General features: G+C 40.8%; 1 protein-coding gene across 1 annotated transcript in view; it reads left to right on the top strand.

The window, feature by feature from the left end:
• Positions 1 to 15,282, top strand: part of Inpp4b (inositol polyphosphate-4-phosphatase type II B) — a 756,225-nt gene that overhangs the window by 499,780 nt on the left and 241,163 nt on the right. The window contains exon 9 of the mRNA XM_026386173.2: positions 10,490 to 10,540. Coding sequence (XP_026241958.1) covers positions 10,490 to 10,540 — 51 coding nt within the window. The remainder of the gene's footprint in view (positions 1 to 10,489; positions 10,541 to 15,282) is intronic.

The following is a 15,282-nucleotide window of genomic DNA, read 5'->3' as shown; positions in this document are numbered from 1 at the left end:
TCATAGAGAGAAATTAGAACTCTTAAAGAGCCACCAATTACACATAAAGGGGCCGAGAGTGTGACGAGAGAGTGTGGTGTGAAAATTGCTGCCTCAGAGAGATGGAAAACACTGAGATTAGATACATCCCAACTGAAACCATGCTGAAATGAACGGTTATTTCTTTTTAGGTTGAAAGTCTATAGAATGTCCTGTGTACAAAATTTGGCATAGTGTGCGTTGACATTTGAAAGATGATCACATTTACCCAGTCAAGTCTAAGACAGCACATCAAGCTTTGGATGTGCTCAGGCTTCAGGCTAAATCCTGTTTACCAAGAGAATCACTTGTAGATATGTAACTGGCTTACCAAAGACTCAACTCCAAAGACAGGGTAAGGCAGGATGGCATTTCCCTCCCCCCCCTCCCTTTTTTTTTTTTTTTTTTTTTGGTGGTGCTGGGGTTTGAACCCCAGGGCTTTGTGCATGCAAAGCAAGAACTTTACCAACTGAGATAGATCCCCAGCCCTCCCCCTCTCCAATCATACTTATCTTATGCTCTTTTAAATATCATTTTCATCCTTTAGCCACATGTTTGGAAAAGTTCACGGGCATAGCTGAGTGATGGGGAGCATATGATTAGCATATGTGAGTTCCTGGGCTCAATCCTACCACCAAAATGTGTGTGTGTGTGTGTGTGTGTGTGTGTGTGTGTGTGTGTATGTGTGTGTGTGTATGTGTGTGTCTGTGTGCACGTGCAAGTGCCCATGCACACATCTAGGATGTGACCAAGCAGTGTTACCTCTGACAGCACCTAGGAAAATGTCAGACAGATTACAAAAATCACGCAGGTGAAATGCCTCATCAAGCTATGGAAGCTTGAAGACTAGAATAAACTTCTAGAGAAAAGAAGACCTTTCAGTGTTGAGCTATGAAGAGCATCAACTTTTCATCTGGGGGCATATTCTAACTTTGAGAGAAAGCTGAGGTCTAGGCCTTGGAGAAATAGGGCTACTTCTGCCTGAAGAAAGGATCAGCAAAGCATTTAGCAGTTGTGTTGGATGAAGTGAGAAAGAGGGAGGCTTCCTTCAGAGCAGTCATTTTTCTCAAAAGAAACTTGGTGAATTCTCTTGCTTTGCAAGAGACTAAAGAATCAGGCAAAGGCTTATAAAAAGCAAAGTGAACCTCCCACAGTTTCACAATGTTTAGGAAAATAGGAAGGGATTTAAAAAAAAAAAAGAAAGAAAAAGAACAGGCAGGAGAGGAAACCCTGGAGTTGATACTAAAAGCCATTTCTCACCTGGTGGTGTTCACAGAATCTCCCTTTAGCTAGAAATCTTAACATCAAGGAGAAGGAAGCAGCTGGCAGAGAACTCCTCAGAGATCCTGGTTTGCATGTAGAGCCAGAATGACAAATCTGAAGTCCACAGTGCAAACTCCTAGCTGGTTTTCCTCTAAAATCTTTTGCCAGATTTTGAGATTCTGTACAAGACACAATGCCAAAGAGGTCTACAGAAACCTCTGAGAATCTCCTGTGTTCTTTCAGGGATGAAAAACTAAGTCCGCACATGCTATTAGTTAAAAATCTGGGAAGGCCACACTACACAAGAACAAGCACAGGGCTGTGCATGACACATTCCACAGACTGGGTATTTAAACAATAAAAATTCATTTTCTTGCAGTTATGGAGCTAGGGATAGTCCAAGGTCAAGGTGCTATAAGAGCTTAGTCATCGTCTGGCTGCCTCTTCACATGGTCTTTCCTCTGTCCATGGGCTCTCCTGGTATTTCTTTAAGAAAACCAATCATATTGGATTAGGGTTCCACCTTAAAAAAGCCTCATTTAACTTAATCACCTCACTAATGATCTATCTCCAAATACAGTCAGATTCTGAGTACTGAGAACTAGGTCTTCAACCTATGAATTTTGGGAAAACAATTCAGCTCAGGATACTGAGTCTTAATAAAATTCCAACCCAGCTCTGCCACAGCTCAACCTCTGACTTAATTGAAGAGCACAACCCTTCCACCCTGCTCAACACACATTTGTCCAAAAAAGAAGGTTTCACCTCTGTGCTGGTAGACAACATCAGGAGCTTTTATAGTTGCTGGCCATTGGGGAAAAAATTGTTAAATACCTTCATAACCAACATAATAAACTGCATTCCTTATTTCAGGCATGTTTATGTACCAATGATCATCTCCCATTCTCACCTGTAACCCATTTCATTCATGTGCATTCTTCTCAAGCAAAGCTTCTCAGACTTTTATGTGACAATAACTTAGGATTCCTCTAAAATGAGGACTCTGGTTTGGCCTGTCTGAGGTAAGCTTGAGATTCTGTATCTTGAACTGGCTTCCACAGAGTAGTCTCCAGATACCCCTTCGACCAGCTGCAGACCAGCAGGTGATGGATGAGTATGCACACTCAGGTTTAATATATATTGCCTAAAATAATCTAAATCCCTTCCAGCTCGGAGATCATGTGAACTCCTTTGTCTGCCTTTTAAAAAGAGAATATAATGTATGGCTTAATCATTGTACAACACATTTTCTTGGAGATTTTTTCCTTATGATTTAGGGCGAGTTTGCAGCATTCACACATGCAAAATCTTACACACTTAGAGCAGTAATCCTTTATAGGAACTTTGGGCTGCACATTGGAATTGAGTGAATAGCAAGCCTTCTAAAATACTGAATTATAATAGGCTATGGCTTGTGACCAGACATTAAAAATAAACACAATCACAAAAACACCTTCTAGCTGACTCTAATGTGTTGTTGAGGTGAATGTAATAACATTGACCTTGAATGTCCAGTGTCCCCCTAAGGTATATGTGTTGAAGAATTAGTTCCCTGCCTGCAGTACTATTGGGAGCTGGTGGAACCTAGTGGAAAGAAATTAGGTCAATGATGGCATTCCCTTGAAGGGGGAATATTGGGGAATACTGGGACCCCAGCCCCTTCCTCTGCTTCACAGCCACCATGAAGTGAATAGGGTTTCTCTGCCATGTTCTCCTGCCATGAGGTACCATGGTGCTACAAGGCCAAAGCAAGAGGACCAAAAACTGTGGACTGAAGCCTCTGAGGCAAAATAAACCCTCTCTTCTTTAAAAATGAGTATCCTCAGGTATTTTGTCACAGTGGGAAAAAAAAGCTGACAATGGGAGCAACTGTTTTAGAGGAGCACTTTTAAAATTATTTGCACTAGGATAATAGTAGGCCTGCTTTGATCCACCCACCTCATTTACCAGGCTTGTTTTTGGTAAATGTCACTACATAGGAATAATAGCCGACCTGTAAAAGAATTAGGATTTACTCATTGTTAATATTTGAGTGAATCTTTCTCAGGAACGTTTTAATAATTTACAGCTGGATAGTCGCTGCTCTATAGAGGCTGGCTTTGTGATTTGTCTTTTTCCACAGTCCTCTCCAGTCCCAGTTGTGTCTTGTACCCAGCCTGCCTCTTTCATTGACAGACTAGAGCCCTTGGGAATATTAGTCTGCCACACTACATCTGCAATAGGGATTTGTGAGATAGGAGTGATAAGTTCATTGTCCAAGACGAAATTTTCAATGTACCTCCCAGGGATATTTCAGGTCACATTTTTAAATCACGTAGTTTCACTCTAAGATGCCTTCCGTCTCTAACTTTCCGCATCTAAATCATGTAGTTTTGCTTATACATATTCTTTCCATCAAGATAAAAATTAAACAATTTCAAATTCATTTTCTAAGACTCACTGATAGCTTTTGGAATATTGAGGATTCTTAGCAGTTATGACTAGAAGTTTCTACTTTTGCCACGTTGTCATTGTTGGGTCTATGGAAAACAAAGCAAACAAAACGATAAAAACAACAAGAAAACTTTTGCCTTCCTAATCCTTTCTGAGATTGCCCATGTTTACAATGGTGGCTGAGTCATAATAAGTACTTAATATATGTTCGCTGAGTTTAAAATAGTGAGTTAAGATTTAATATGAGCTGTTTTGCTTTATTTCCTCATAGCCATAAACTGAATCGGAAACTCCATTTGAAACAAATGAGAGGTCTAAATTATGCTGGCTGCTGAAACAAGCGTAAACATCTACATTTCAGTGTCTTAGCAAAATGCGTTTATTTCTCAATCATTGTGGTAGCCAGAATCTTAAAATGGTCCCTGAGACTTCTGCTCCATGATGTACCTGGCTGCAGGATCCTCACGACTATGGTACTGATGGCCCAGTTGATATTACAAAAGAGAGATCGTGTCTCCTAGAAGTTGAGAGTAGAACGGTAGTTACCAAGTCACTGAGGAGGACATGGGGGAGCAGGATGGGGACACGTTGGCTAATGGTCATAAGTTATGGTCAGAGAGTCGTGAACAGTGCTAGTGTGCACACCTGGATGGTGGCAGCTAATAATTATGTACTCTACCCAAAAACTACAAGAAAGGAAGGTGGAATGTTTTCAGTGTAAAGAAACGATAAGTGTTTGAGAAGATGAGTATATTGAACTCGATTTAAACATTGTGGAAGGCAGGCATTCAACTGAGTACCCAACACATGTGAGGCCCTGGGTTCAATTTCCAGCACCACCAATAAATAAATGCATAAACAAACAAATAAATACATATATAAATAAGTAAAAACATGCCACATCTATGCGTTTCTCAAATGGTATTCCCTTATATGCACAATTTTAGTTTTTTTCATGTATTGGTTAAAAAGAAAAAGAAAAAAAGCAAGGGAGATCCGCAGGTAAGGCCGAACACTCAGGTAAGCCTTTTAAAGAAGATGGTTCTTGCTGCAGACTGAGATCTGAAATGCAAGGATTTGAAGCAAGGGGGATTCTCTCCTGCTGGATTTGAAGGTGGAGAAGGCCACAACCCAGCATCCCTGCCATGTGTGTGGCCTTGAGCAGTTCAAAGTGGCCCAACTCACAGTCATCCAAAAAAAAAAAAAAAAAGAGAGAGAGAGAACCTTCTAGAACCGCAAGAAACTGGATTCTAATAAAAGCCAGAAGGAATTTGGGAGCAAATCCTTCCTTAGTGGATCCTCCAGATCAGGACACAGCCAGCTAGCACCTTGAATTTTGCCTTGTGTGACCTTCGTGGAGAACCAGCCTCATGCCTGGTTCTGATCCATAAAACTGAGCAAATAAATGAAAGTTGTTTTAAGCCGCTGGTTGTTACCCACCAGGAGAAAGCTAACCCAGTAGTTTAACAGTCTAGTATTGCCAGTGATCCTTGCCAGATGACTGTTTTTCATGTGGTCATTTGGAGACTCAGTTGTAGCTCTATCATTGCCCAAGGACTGGATTGTTCTACTTCTCACTATTAGAAGGAGAAAGAGACAGTGGAGAGAGCACACCATGTCTACTTCTGGAAACTCCAGCATGGATGCAGCAAATATCACTTGTTATATGTATTTTATTTGATATGAATGAGTTATAGGACTACGCCATGATAAAAGGGAATATGTAATCCCAACTAAACATCTTCCTTCCAGAAAAAAAATTCATACTGTGGAAGGAAGCTGAACATTTCTATCCCAGCCAGGTTTTCATGGGTTCAAATATGAATATAGATCTCTGTCTTATCCAAGGGAATGGGATGATAATTGTGTATTTGAACTTGAGATACATAGATAATTGGAAATTTGTGTTGGCGGGGAAGAAGAATATGCTTCAACGTTGCATTCATTTTCAGAGACACCCCTAGATGTGACAGTATTCTGAGCAGAGGACCTGGGCTCTCTCCCTGCTCAGAAGTGTCCCTCTGGAACCAGCCACCCTTCCCTTTGTCTTCCTGCTGAGTCTTTCTACGGTAGGCTGCTTCATCCTCACCCCAATGAGGATGCCCACATACAGCTGCATGTGGTCCAGGCAATGCCACCCAGGTGTGCTGACTCGTGGCAGTGGGACCCTCTCCTTCTCTAGGTTTGGATTCTCCATAAAGCTCTAGCATTTTTGGCAGCCCCAGTGCCACATTCTTTCCTACTCATCCGTGAAAACCACGGCGGTCTTCACCTTAGCACAGTGGACCCGTGTTTCTAGCAAGATTGACTAGTTTAAGGAATGTTTTCTGCATGAATTTGAGCCTGTAGGTGTTGTTTTCACCCGCCGCAGCTTGCTAGGAAATAGTTAAGGTCGGTGAAATAGACTCTAGGAAGTTGATGGGAGACTTGAGTAGAACTCACATGTGCTATAGGTTGTTTTGTTTTGTTTTCAAGGCCAATTTGGTGAGTAGAATTTTGAACATCTGAGGCTTACAGAGAAGCCAATTCGTTTGTTTCATATGAACTTCAGACACAGTCAAGATGGGATGCATAGCAAGATCTCCTCCGTGGTCATTCCTGTTCACTGCTCTGCAAGCTCCAGCAGAGAAGTGAATAGCAGCCTGCATCAGTGTCGAGACCCAAGAGCGCTGCAGGAGCTTTTGGTCCTCACTCAGGCAGACATTCTTCTGTCCCAAGACAAGACAGGAGGGATATGGTGCAGACAGACAGAGGAAACTTCTGATGAGACCAAAAAAGGGAAAACGAATTCTTGAGGAAGGCCAGTAACTCTCAGGAGGCCTGACACTGCCAGTGAACTGGAATATTCCAGATGCTGCCTGAGACCATCCCTTCACCCCTTCCTGGCCAAGAGGCCCCGCCTAACTTTGTTCAGAGTTTAGTGTTTTTCAGTGACATGTTTCTCCCCTGCCTACTGCTCCTCTCTCTCCCCCTCTCTTCCTTCCTCTGTCTTCCTTTCCTCCTTTCTTTTCTCCCTTCCTCTCCTCCTTGCACCATCTCCTTCTCTATCACTTCCTGCCTTATTTTTTTTAATAATTTATTATTTTTTTTACAGTAGAATGCATTTTTATATGTTGTACACAAATGGAGCACAACTTCTCATTCCTCTGGCTGTACATAACATGGCTCAGAGTCACTCCAGTAGTGGAATCAGATATTATATGGGGTAATAGTGTCTGTCTCTTTCTACCGGTCTTCCCATTCCCACAACTCTACTCCTTCCCTTACTCCCCTCACTCCCCTCTACATGAACCAAAGTTCCTTTATTCTTCCCTATCCCCCCACCCTACTATGGATCACCATCTGATCATCAGAGAAAACATTCAGCTTTGGGTTTTAGGAGATTGGCTTATTTCACTTAGCATGATATTCTCTAGTTCCATCCATTTACCTGCAAATGCCATAATTTCATTCTTCTTTAAGGCTGAATATTATTTCATTATATATATATATATATATATATATATATATCACATTTTCTTTATCCATTCATCTGTTGAAGGGCATCTAAGCCTTCTTCTCTCTGGATCTGGTACTCTTCTAAGGACTAAAAAAGATTTGAGAGAACAAGGTACAGGGTGTGTCATTTATTACCTATTAAAGAACTGAACCAAAGCTAGAAAGGCAACTGGAATACAAAGGGTAAATATCTCTCCAAGGAGACTGCTATGATTCAAGGGAATCTGCTCATGTCATTGTTTTATCCAGCACCTTCCCTAATTTCCTGTTGCCTCAAATAAATCTATGCAAGTAAGCTCCAATTCTACAACACAATAGAAAGCCTTATACAGCCAATGACCCCAACCTATTCCCCTGAGCATGTCTAACTTTTCCCTTCCTCACAAGCCCCTGTCGCGTCACCAGATTAGGCACGCTTTCCTGAACACCACTGAACTTTCACCACTCCTTGACTCCTGCCTGCTACACAGCTTCTTGCTTTATTGTGCACTTACATGCCTAAAACTCCTACTCATCCTTCAAAACTCAGGCACCTTTCCTGTGGAGCCTTCTATGTCACTTACAGACTGAATTACTCTTCCCTTCCAATGCCCAGAGCAAATGCTCTTATGTCCCTTAGGGTACTCACTACCTTGTACTGGATTGTTTTACTTTTATCCTATTTACTAGGCTCTCAAGTTCCAAAGAGACTGGCAAACCTAGAGCTTGCTACCTGGTTTGCATTCACTGAAATGAGGCATATGTTTTATGTAAAAAAGCATCAATGATGTATAACGTATGTTCCAAAATATCAATAATACTAACTGAAACGTTTTAGAGCTGTACATATTTTACCGGCTTAAATGAATGTTTCCAATGAAAATCTGACTCATAAAATTTGGAATTGGTTTACAAAATTTTATCTTTCAGTTCTGCTAAATCAGGAGCTCGACTGGTGATTTAAATGCGCTTCAATATAGGAAAATGTACTCATGTTTCTATTATGTAAATTGAAAAAGGACTTCATTTTCTCTCTCTTTTTCCCCTTTACACATAAAAACATACTCAGAACATGCCAAACTTGTTTGTGAATTATAATTTTTTTATTTGTACGGCTTTGGGATACAGAATCTTCTTTTTTCCCCTATGATCTATTCATATTTATAAGGAAAGATAAAATTAATATAAATGTTTAAAGGTCCCTGTCGGCATTGTCAATATTATTCTACCTTTTTCCATCATTAATCATAGCTTTATACACACATATTAACCCATATACATAATTCACATACTTTATATAATTTGATATATGTTGAACTTGATTTTGGACTTCAAAAATTATATTTGTAAATTCAAGCATACCACTTTGGAAAATGATTATAAAAATAATATACAGCCTGGCACCATGGCGCATGCCTGTAATCCCAGCAGTTTGAGAGGCTGAGGCAGGAGGATCGTGAGTTCAAAGCCAGTCTCAGCAAAAGCCAGGTGCTAAGCAACTCAGTGAGACCCTGTCTCTAAATACAATACAAAACAGGGGTTGGGATGTGGCTCAGTGGTTGAGTGCCCCGAGTTCAATCCCCAGTAACCCAAAAGAAAAAAAATGTACATGAGTGTGTGTATGTGTTGCATATGTGCATTTATTCACTACATTTATAGTTCGTTATAATACATTAGGTATATATCTAGAGAGAGAATGTGAGATTGAACATGTGCATGCACACTGTATGTAGAGTTGCTATATTCACACACACTCTATGGTCTATACAGCCCATTTCTCATATAGTTCTCTTCTGATCCCAGGCTAGCTGATGGCGCTCAGATAATGGGACTGAATAGTACACCCGGGCAAAGAACACGAATGCAGCTACTCAGCTAACTACAAATGCTCTTGGCCAGCAAGAGCTCTGCCATGCAATTGCACTCTGCCATGAAATTCCAAGTCAAGTGGTGCTGTAAATTGTGGTGTTTACTCTGTTGGGATCTCTCCTGTCATTTATTTGGTGCTCTGGTCAACAGTGTGGAGCTATAATGACTGACAAATTGTGCAAGCAGTAGTGCTTGATCTCTCATAAAGAAAAGAAACGGAGCCTTAAGCTGGAAGTGAAAAGGCACATTTTGCCATGGCTTGCACCATTTTTTATTTTTTAAAGGAAATGGACACTGTATTAAAGATCAGCAGGTCTTTAGGGTCTGGGTCAAGCCGATTGACATTATTAGGGGTATTATAAGCATTCCTTCGTCCTGGTTTGACTGACCTGGTGTGGTCCAGTGTGTCAGGACTTAAGGAAAGTGAGGAAAAGTATGATTTGACGTTCTACACCTTCAAAGGAGTTTCAGTAAAATGACCCCTAAAATGTTGACCCGTGGAATCCTCCTGACTGCTGTTCCCTATCCTTCCCAATGCAACAGGCTGAGCTTCTATATTGCTCTGTGGCCATTCCAGTGGTTTATCTCATCTTTATTTCAAATGAAGTCATCCTAGATACAAAATTTAAGTTATTTTTCTTGCTTTGGCTACCTTTTTCTGAAGTGAGAAGATAAAGATGATCATGCCTTTTTTTTCTGTATGAAACATTTTTTTTTTCCTTAAGAGAACCCTAGACAGTACATTAAATTCAGAAAATTTGGGGGCAGGAAGGAGCAGCAATATTTTGCAGAGATCCTCAGTTGACTGTAGTGTATAGCCTGGAGTGAGAATCACAACTCAGTAGAAGATATATGTCCTCTCACTATCCAAGGGGTTGCCATTTCACATGGAACGCTGATATCAAAACCTCCCCCAGATGACTGGTTGCTTGACCCTTTTCCCTCTACTCCAAGTGAGAATTATTTTTTAAATGAGTTCAGATGGCAGTGTCTGATAATTGACCCAGAATTCTCATGTGGAAGGGGTATCCTAATAGGAGCATGGGTTTTAGAGCTCATTCAGAGAGCATTTGTGGAGCATGCATGGAATTACTTTCCCTACACCAACTCTCTTTCCTTTGACCAATGAACAAAGCTTGCTTTTGGAAGAGTTTAAAGGTGATTCTCCTAAATCCCGGATGTCACCATATTTCACATAGAGGCAATAGGGCAAGGATCTGTCCACTTAGGAAAATCAGGAAGTTTAAAAACTATAAAAGGACAGCTGTATTGCACTGCACTGGGGATTGAGCCCAGGCACCTTCACTAATGATTAACCAGAGTCTGAATTGACACCAGAAGAAGGAAATTGAAATCCAGCACCTGTTTGAAGCTTCTGCACTAGTTTGTATTCCAAAGTCATATAGAAAATATTTGTTTTTCTCCATAGGTTCGAACCAGTGTCCTACCTGAACAGAAAGATCCCCCACCAGAAGTTGGGGTAAGTGTTTCTTATATTTCCAGAAAGTGCACACGACACGTCTTTTGTTAGTTAATTATCTGAATTTTCTCTGGCCTCCTCCCTAGTAGCTGAGGAGTGAACTTGAGTTAAATTAGCAGGGTGTGACTATTCAAAGAGGCCCTGTCACATGTTTATCCAATGGTGTGGAATTCGTTCTTTGTCTCCTGAAAATCATCCTCAAATGAATCTATTTAGTTCAGCCACTAGAGGCGAGCACAGAGATCACCCAGCAGGTAGCTGAAATGCAGTTCATAGCCTACATTCCCAGGCCATCAGGAGGCTAGGGAAATTACAGTCGTGAGCTGCCGCTCCATAGGAAGAGGACAGGGAACCAGTTTGGGGACTTTGATGTTTTCTGCTTCCAGCCATTGAAACATGTAAGGCAGGTCAAAAGAGAGACGACTATTGATGTTCAGTCCAGTGTTGGCAAATTCTGCTGAGATATATTCCTGCTGCTTCTGGACCAATGTATCTCCAGGCTTCAGATTTAGGAAGGACAAGAGGAGAGCAGATGCTTTCTGCTTAGACTAGGCTAGAGTCGGAGATGACAGCTCCCGACAAGACACAACTCAGCAGGCTGGATCCCTGCAACCTGTGCATTCAGAGAGGAGAAAAAAGTCCAGAAGAAAGTTGAGTCTCAGAGGCCCCGGGGCTGAGCCAGCTGAAAAGACCTATTTCAAATCCTGCAGGCACTCGACAACTTTCTTCCAGTGAATGTGCAGAGCACTGTGTGAGATTCATTTCTCGTCATTGGCAACAGTCACTTCTGCCCAAGGGAGCACTCCACATATATGCACCAATGTGCAAGTTGAATTGGCTGAGCAGAATGTCTGGTTACCTGAGCATCTGCTAGTAAAGGGGGAGCAGGAAAGAAGGCCCTGGGGACTGGCCTAACACAAGCTTCCAGTTTCTTCCCAGGGACAGGATGAGCAACTTGCTTCTCTGCACTTTTGTTGGTGCTCACTACTTCAACTGCTCAGGCTGATCTGCCCCCTGACAGTCTCTGTGCTCGGAATACGTGGGCCTGCCTTTAGTTTCCCCAGAGGGCCCAGAAAGTTTTTCTGAGCCTCATCAGCTCTTCATAGCCACAGGTGTGCAGGACCCTCTTACTCCCTGTGATGCTGCAGTTTGAGGAGAAAGAGGTAAACCAGCTCATTCTCCTTGAAACTGAATAAATAAATGGAACCTCTTGGTAAAGAGTGTGCTGTATTTATTTCTTAAGCAACATTTACTGGGTGAATCCAAGCCTTTTTGTTGATGATGAATTCAAACAGGTATCACTTTGTGCTCTTAGACTTTTGAAAGTGTATTCAGAGTAAAGATTTTATAATAAATGGCTGTACCATAAAATGATTAATTTAATGTTTTCTGTGGGTGAGTCTAATCTAACTTCTAATAGATTTCCTTCCAATTCTTTTTCTTTCTGATGTGTTTTTTCAATGTTAGTAGTTCACATATTCTTTTCCCTTTTTCATGGGGGTGGAAACCATGTAACCATATTGATGATGGTTGGCAATGAAGAAAAGAGTACTTGGACTGTGAAAAAAGAACCTGTACTTTAAGTTATATGTTATGATATCAACTTTGGCTCTTGAAAGATTTTATAAAACTTACTCCATATATCCTTTGAGAACAGGTCAAAGTGTTATTAAGATATTCATTTAACCTTTAAACTAGCAGTGTCCAAAAGAAATATAAATGTATACCACAAAAATGCATACCACATAAGTGATTTAAAATTTTCTAGTAGCCATGTTTTAAAATAAAGTGAAAAGTAACTGGTTCAATTTAATGTAATTTAATGTATGAAAGATATTATCATTTCATAATGTAATCAATACCAAAAAATTAATGTTATATTTCACATTCCTTTTTTGGTACTTTGCTGTATTCACCATGTATCTTGAGAACATTTTCCACTTGTAGCAGACACATTTTGCATGCTTGAATTAAACTCATGCCTACCCATTGGGTAGCACAGCTCTGGACTGAAGTAGGAGTAATTTGAGGAGGACCATTCAAATTATGCTATAAAGGAAACTTATACTTTGAATAAAGATTTTGTGGATGAACATGGGAGGATGGAGATTTGACCAGGCTGTGGCAATAAACTTGGGGTTGTACCTCCTTTAACTCCCTTATGAATGACCATGGTAGACCTGGATCTCCTGGTGAGCAAGTGGGGTCTCGTGACTTGCTCTGAGATCCTGCTCTTGCTATCAGCATAAGCTATTTTCGTACTTCCCTTAGATCCAGGGATGGGGACAGGCTCCTCCCATGTCCTCCACCCCCTATTTTTCCACCCTGCTTGACATTACTCTCCATCCAGGTGAATGAGTGAGATCATGCATCAGGCAGTGTAATGATCGTCAGCTTTGTGCTCTGTGTACCAGATGATAAGAATGAGTGTTGAATGGTCACATGAGCAGGCAAGAAGGGGTAGAGCCACTCACTGTGCAGGCAGAGAGCCTGTCAGAAGGAAAGGGAATTGCCAACTGTCCTGGAAATGAGACACAGTGTGATGGGGATGGAAGAATCCTGGGCAGAGAAGCAAGAAACCTGGATTCTGACTTCACCTCCCTGCATGTTAAGGTAGTTTACCCTGTGGGCCCCACTGCCTTCCTTTATTCTCCGCTGATGACTTAAGAAGTCTTAGTATCATTTAAATAGTCCACATAACCCCATACAGTGTTGCACTATACAGTATCATAGGTAACACGTTCGTTCCTAACGGTGATAACTACACAGGACCTTGTAGACTCTCTTTTCTTCACCTTTTATGTAGATTTTCTTCTCATTTATATTTCTCCTGAATCTAATTTTTTCCTGGGGGGGGGTACCGAGGATTGAACTCAGGGGCACTCAACCACTGAGACACATCCTCAGCCCTTATTTATTTAGAGACAGGGTCTCATTGAGTGGCTTAGTGCCTCCCCTTTTTGCTGAGGCTGGCTTTGAACTCACGACCCTCCTGTCAGTCTCCCAAGTCACTGGAATTTAATATTACACACATCTTTCTGTTTGTAAGGAAGGCATTCCTCATAGATTTTTTTCTCTTCCTTTTTAAATTCTCTACCTTTTCTGGAGTATTTAAGGTGGACAGAAGATCACCCTGAGGCATCTGACTCGGGTGCATTATTTCAGTCACTGTGTAAGCTCATATTTATGGTGTGCTTCCTGTTTTCCTGGTAGTGTCCTAAGCACTTTGCCTGGATGACCTTGATTTTCAAAATAATAACTATGGGAAAGAAACAGTTACGTGTACATTTTTAAAGGTAGAAAGTAAGACCCAGAGTAGTAGAGCAACTTGTCCAAGATCAGAGACTTCATAAGGAAAATGACAAGAGGCAAGGAAAGGAGCCTGGGGCCTGGGAGAAGTGATTTATGTTATCCAGATTCCCAATTCATAGTTAGGACCATGTCTGACTTCTAACTTCCAACCTCAATGCGGTTTTTCATGTTTTGTTTGTCTTTCTTCTCTCCCCCGAAGCCATAGCACCAGAAGAGAGACAGAAAACATCACACCTTGAATTCTATTTGAAATTTAAAAAAATTAAAAGAACTCCTCTTAAATTCAGTGATTATGGTCATAGTGACAGCAAAGATAAAAGTAGTTCTTTTTCCCTCCATGGAAATTGAGATCTCAGGAAAAGACTGATTGCTCTTTAATTCATTCTTTCACATTGTGTCCAATGAATATTGACAGAGTTGTAGGATTTGCTTTCTCATTTGGGGAGTGGGGAAGATCCTGGTTTGACTTATATCAAGGTGAAGTAAGCACATAAAGACCTGCTAGAAAGTAAATGTCTAGGTAATTCCATTTTTTCGTGTTGCAGTGCGAAACAAGTATATATTGTCTTTAAACTTGGGGATTTCATGAATGCATTTTATCTAACACCGAGTCCCCCAAATACAATTATTTTTAGAATAAACAAGGTAATATTTGTACCTAGATTACAGTGCTGTTGGTTTGAAAAGTCTTCATAATGTAATACTAACATTTCATGAACCAAATTAATTTCAACAGGTTGCATTATTTCTGAACGTTCTGATATTATCCAGAAATCAAGAATGTGGTTAACAGTTGTGGTAGAAAAGCTTGACTCCTGGTCATTCTCCTGGCCCACTGTGTGAGCTCCCAGCATAGCAATAGACACAGCCTACAGCCTATCTTTTCCAGACACTGGGCTTGGCTAGGAGATGGACAAGCCAAGGCCTTGTTTGCACAGGAGCCTCCTGGGCTGGTGGACAGGAGAGGAATTCTGTGGCTTGTGGTCATCTGTTTTACCACAGCTGTGCCTTATGGTGTGTCTGTAGTTTGTGTCTATAAATAGCCACTCCACCTGTCTCACGTTGCTACATTCCAGTCTGGGGTATTTGTGCCTTCATTTCTGAAAGGAAAAAAAAAAAAACAACACAATAATATCATGACATAAGCTGTTTGTTTTATTAATTCTAAATGCATCCTTACCTACGTAATCTCAATAGGCAAACAGAAAATAATTTAAAATTTGGGGTTACAAAATTGATGATGTGTTAATTTTTCTTTGATTGTGAATAAGGGGTGAGAGGTAGGTATTTAAATTAAAAATCCTGATTATCAGTGTTAGAAAAAGTGAGACATATTTTAAAAATGCTGGAATGAAATTTACTACAATATTATAGAAGTCTGCACACTATAAAATTGTTTTGATTTTCCCATCTCAGTGAATTACAGTCAT

This window comes from Urocitellus parryii, chromosome 10 (genome assembly GCF_045843805.1).
Source record: "Urocitellus parryii isolate mUroPar1 chromosome 10, mUroPar1.hap1, whole genome shotgun sequence".
Lineage (NCBI taxonomy): Eukaryota > Metazoa > Chordata > Mammalia > Rodentia > Sciuridae > Urocitellus > Urocitellus parryii.
Note: the sequence above shows the minus strand (reverse complement) of the source record. Positions and strands in the feature narration are given on the sequence as shown.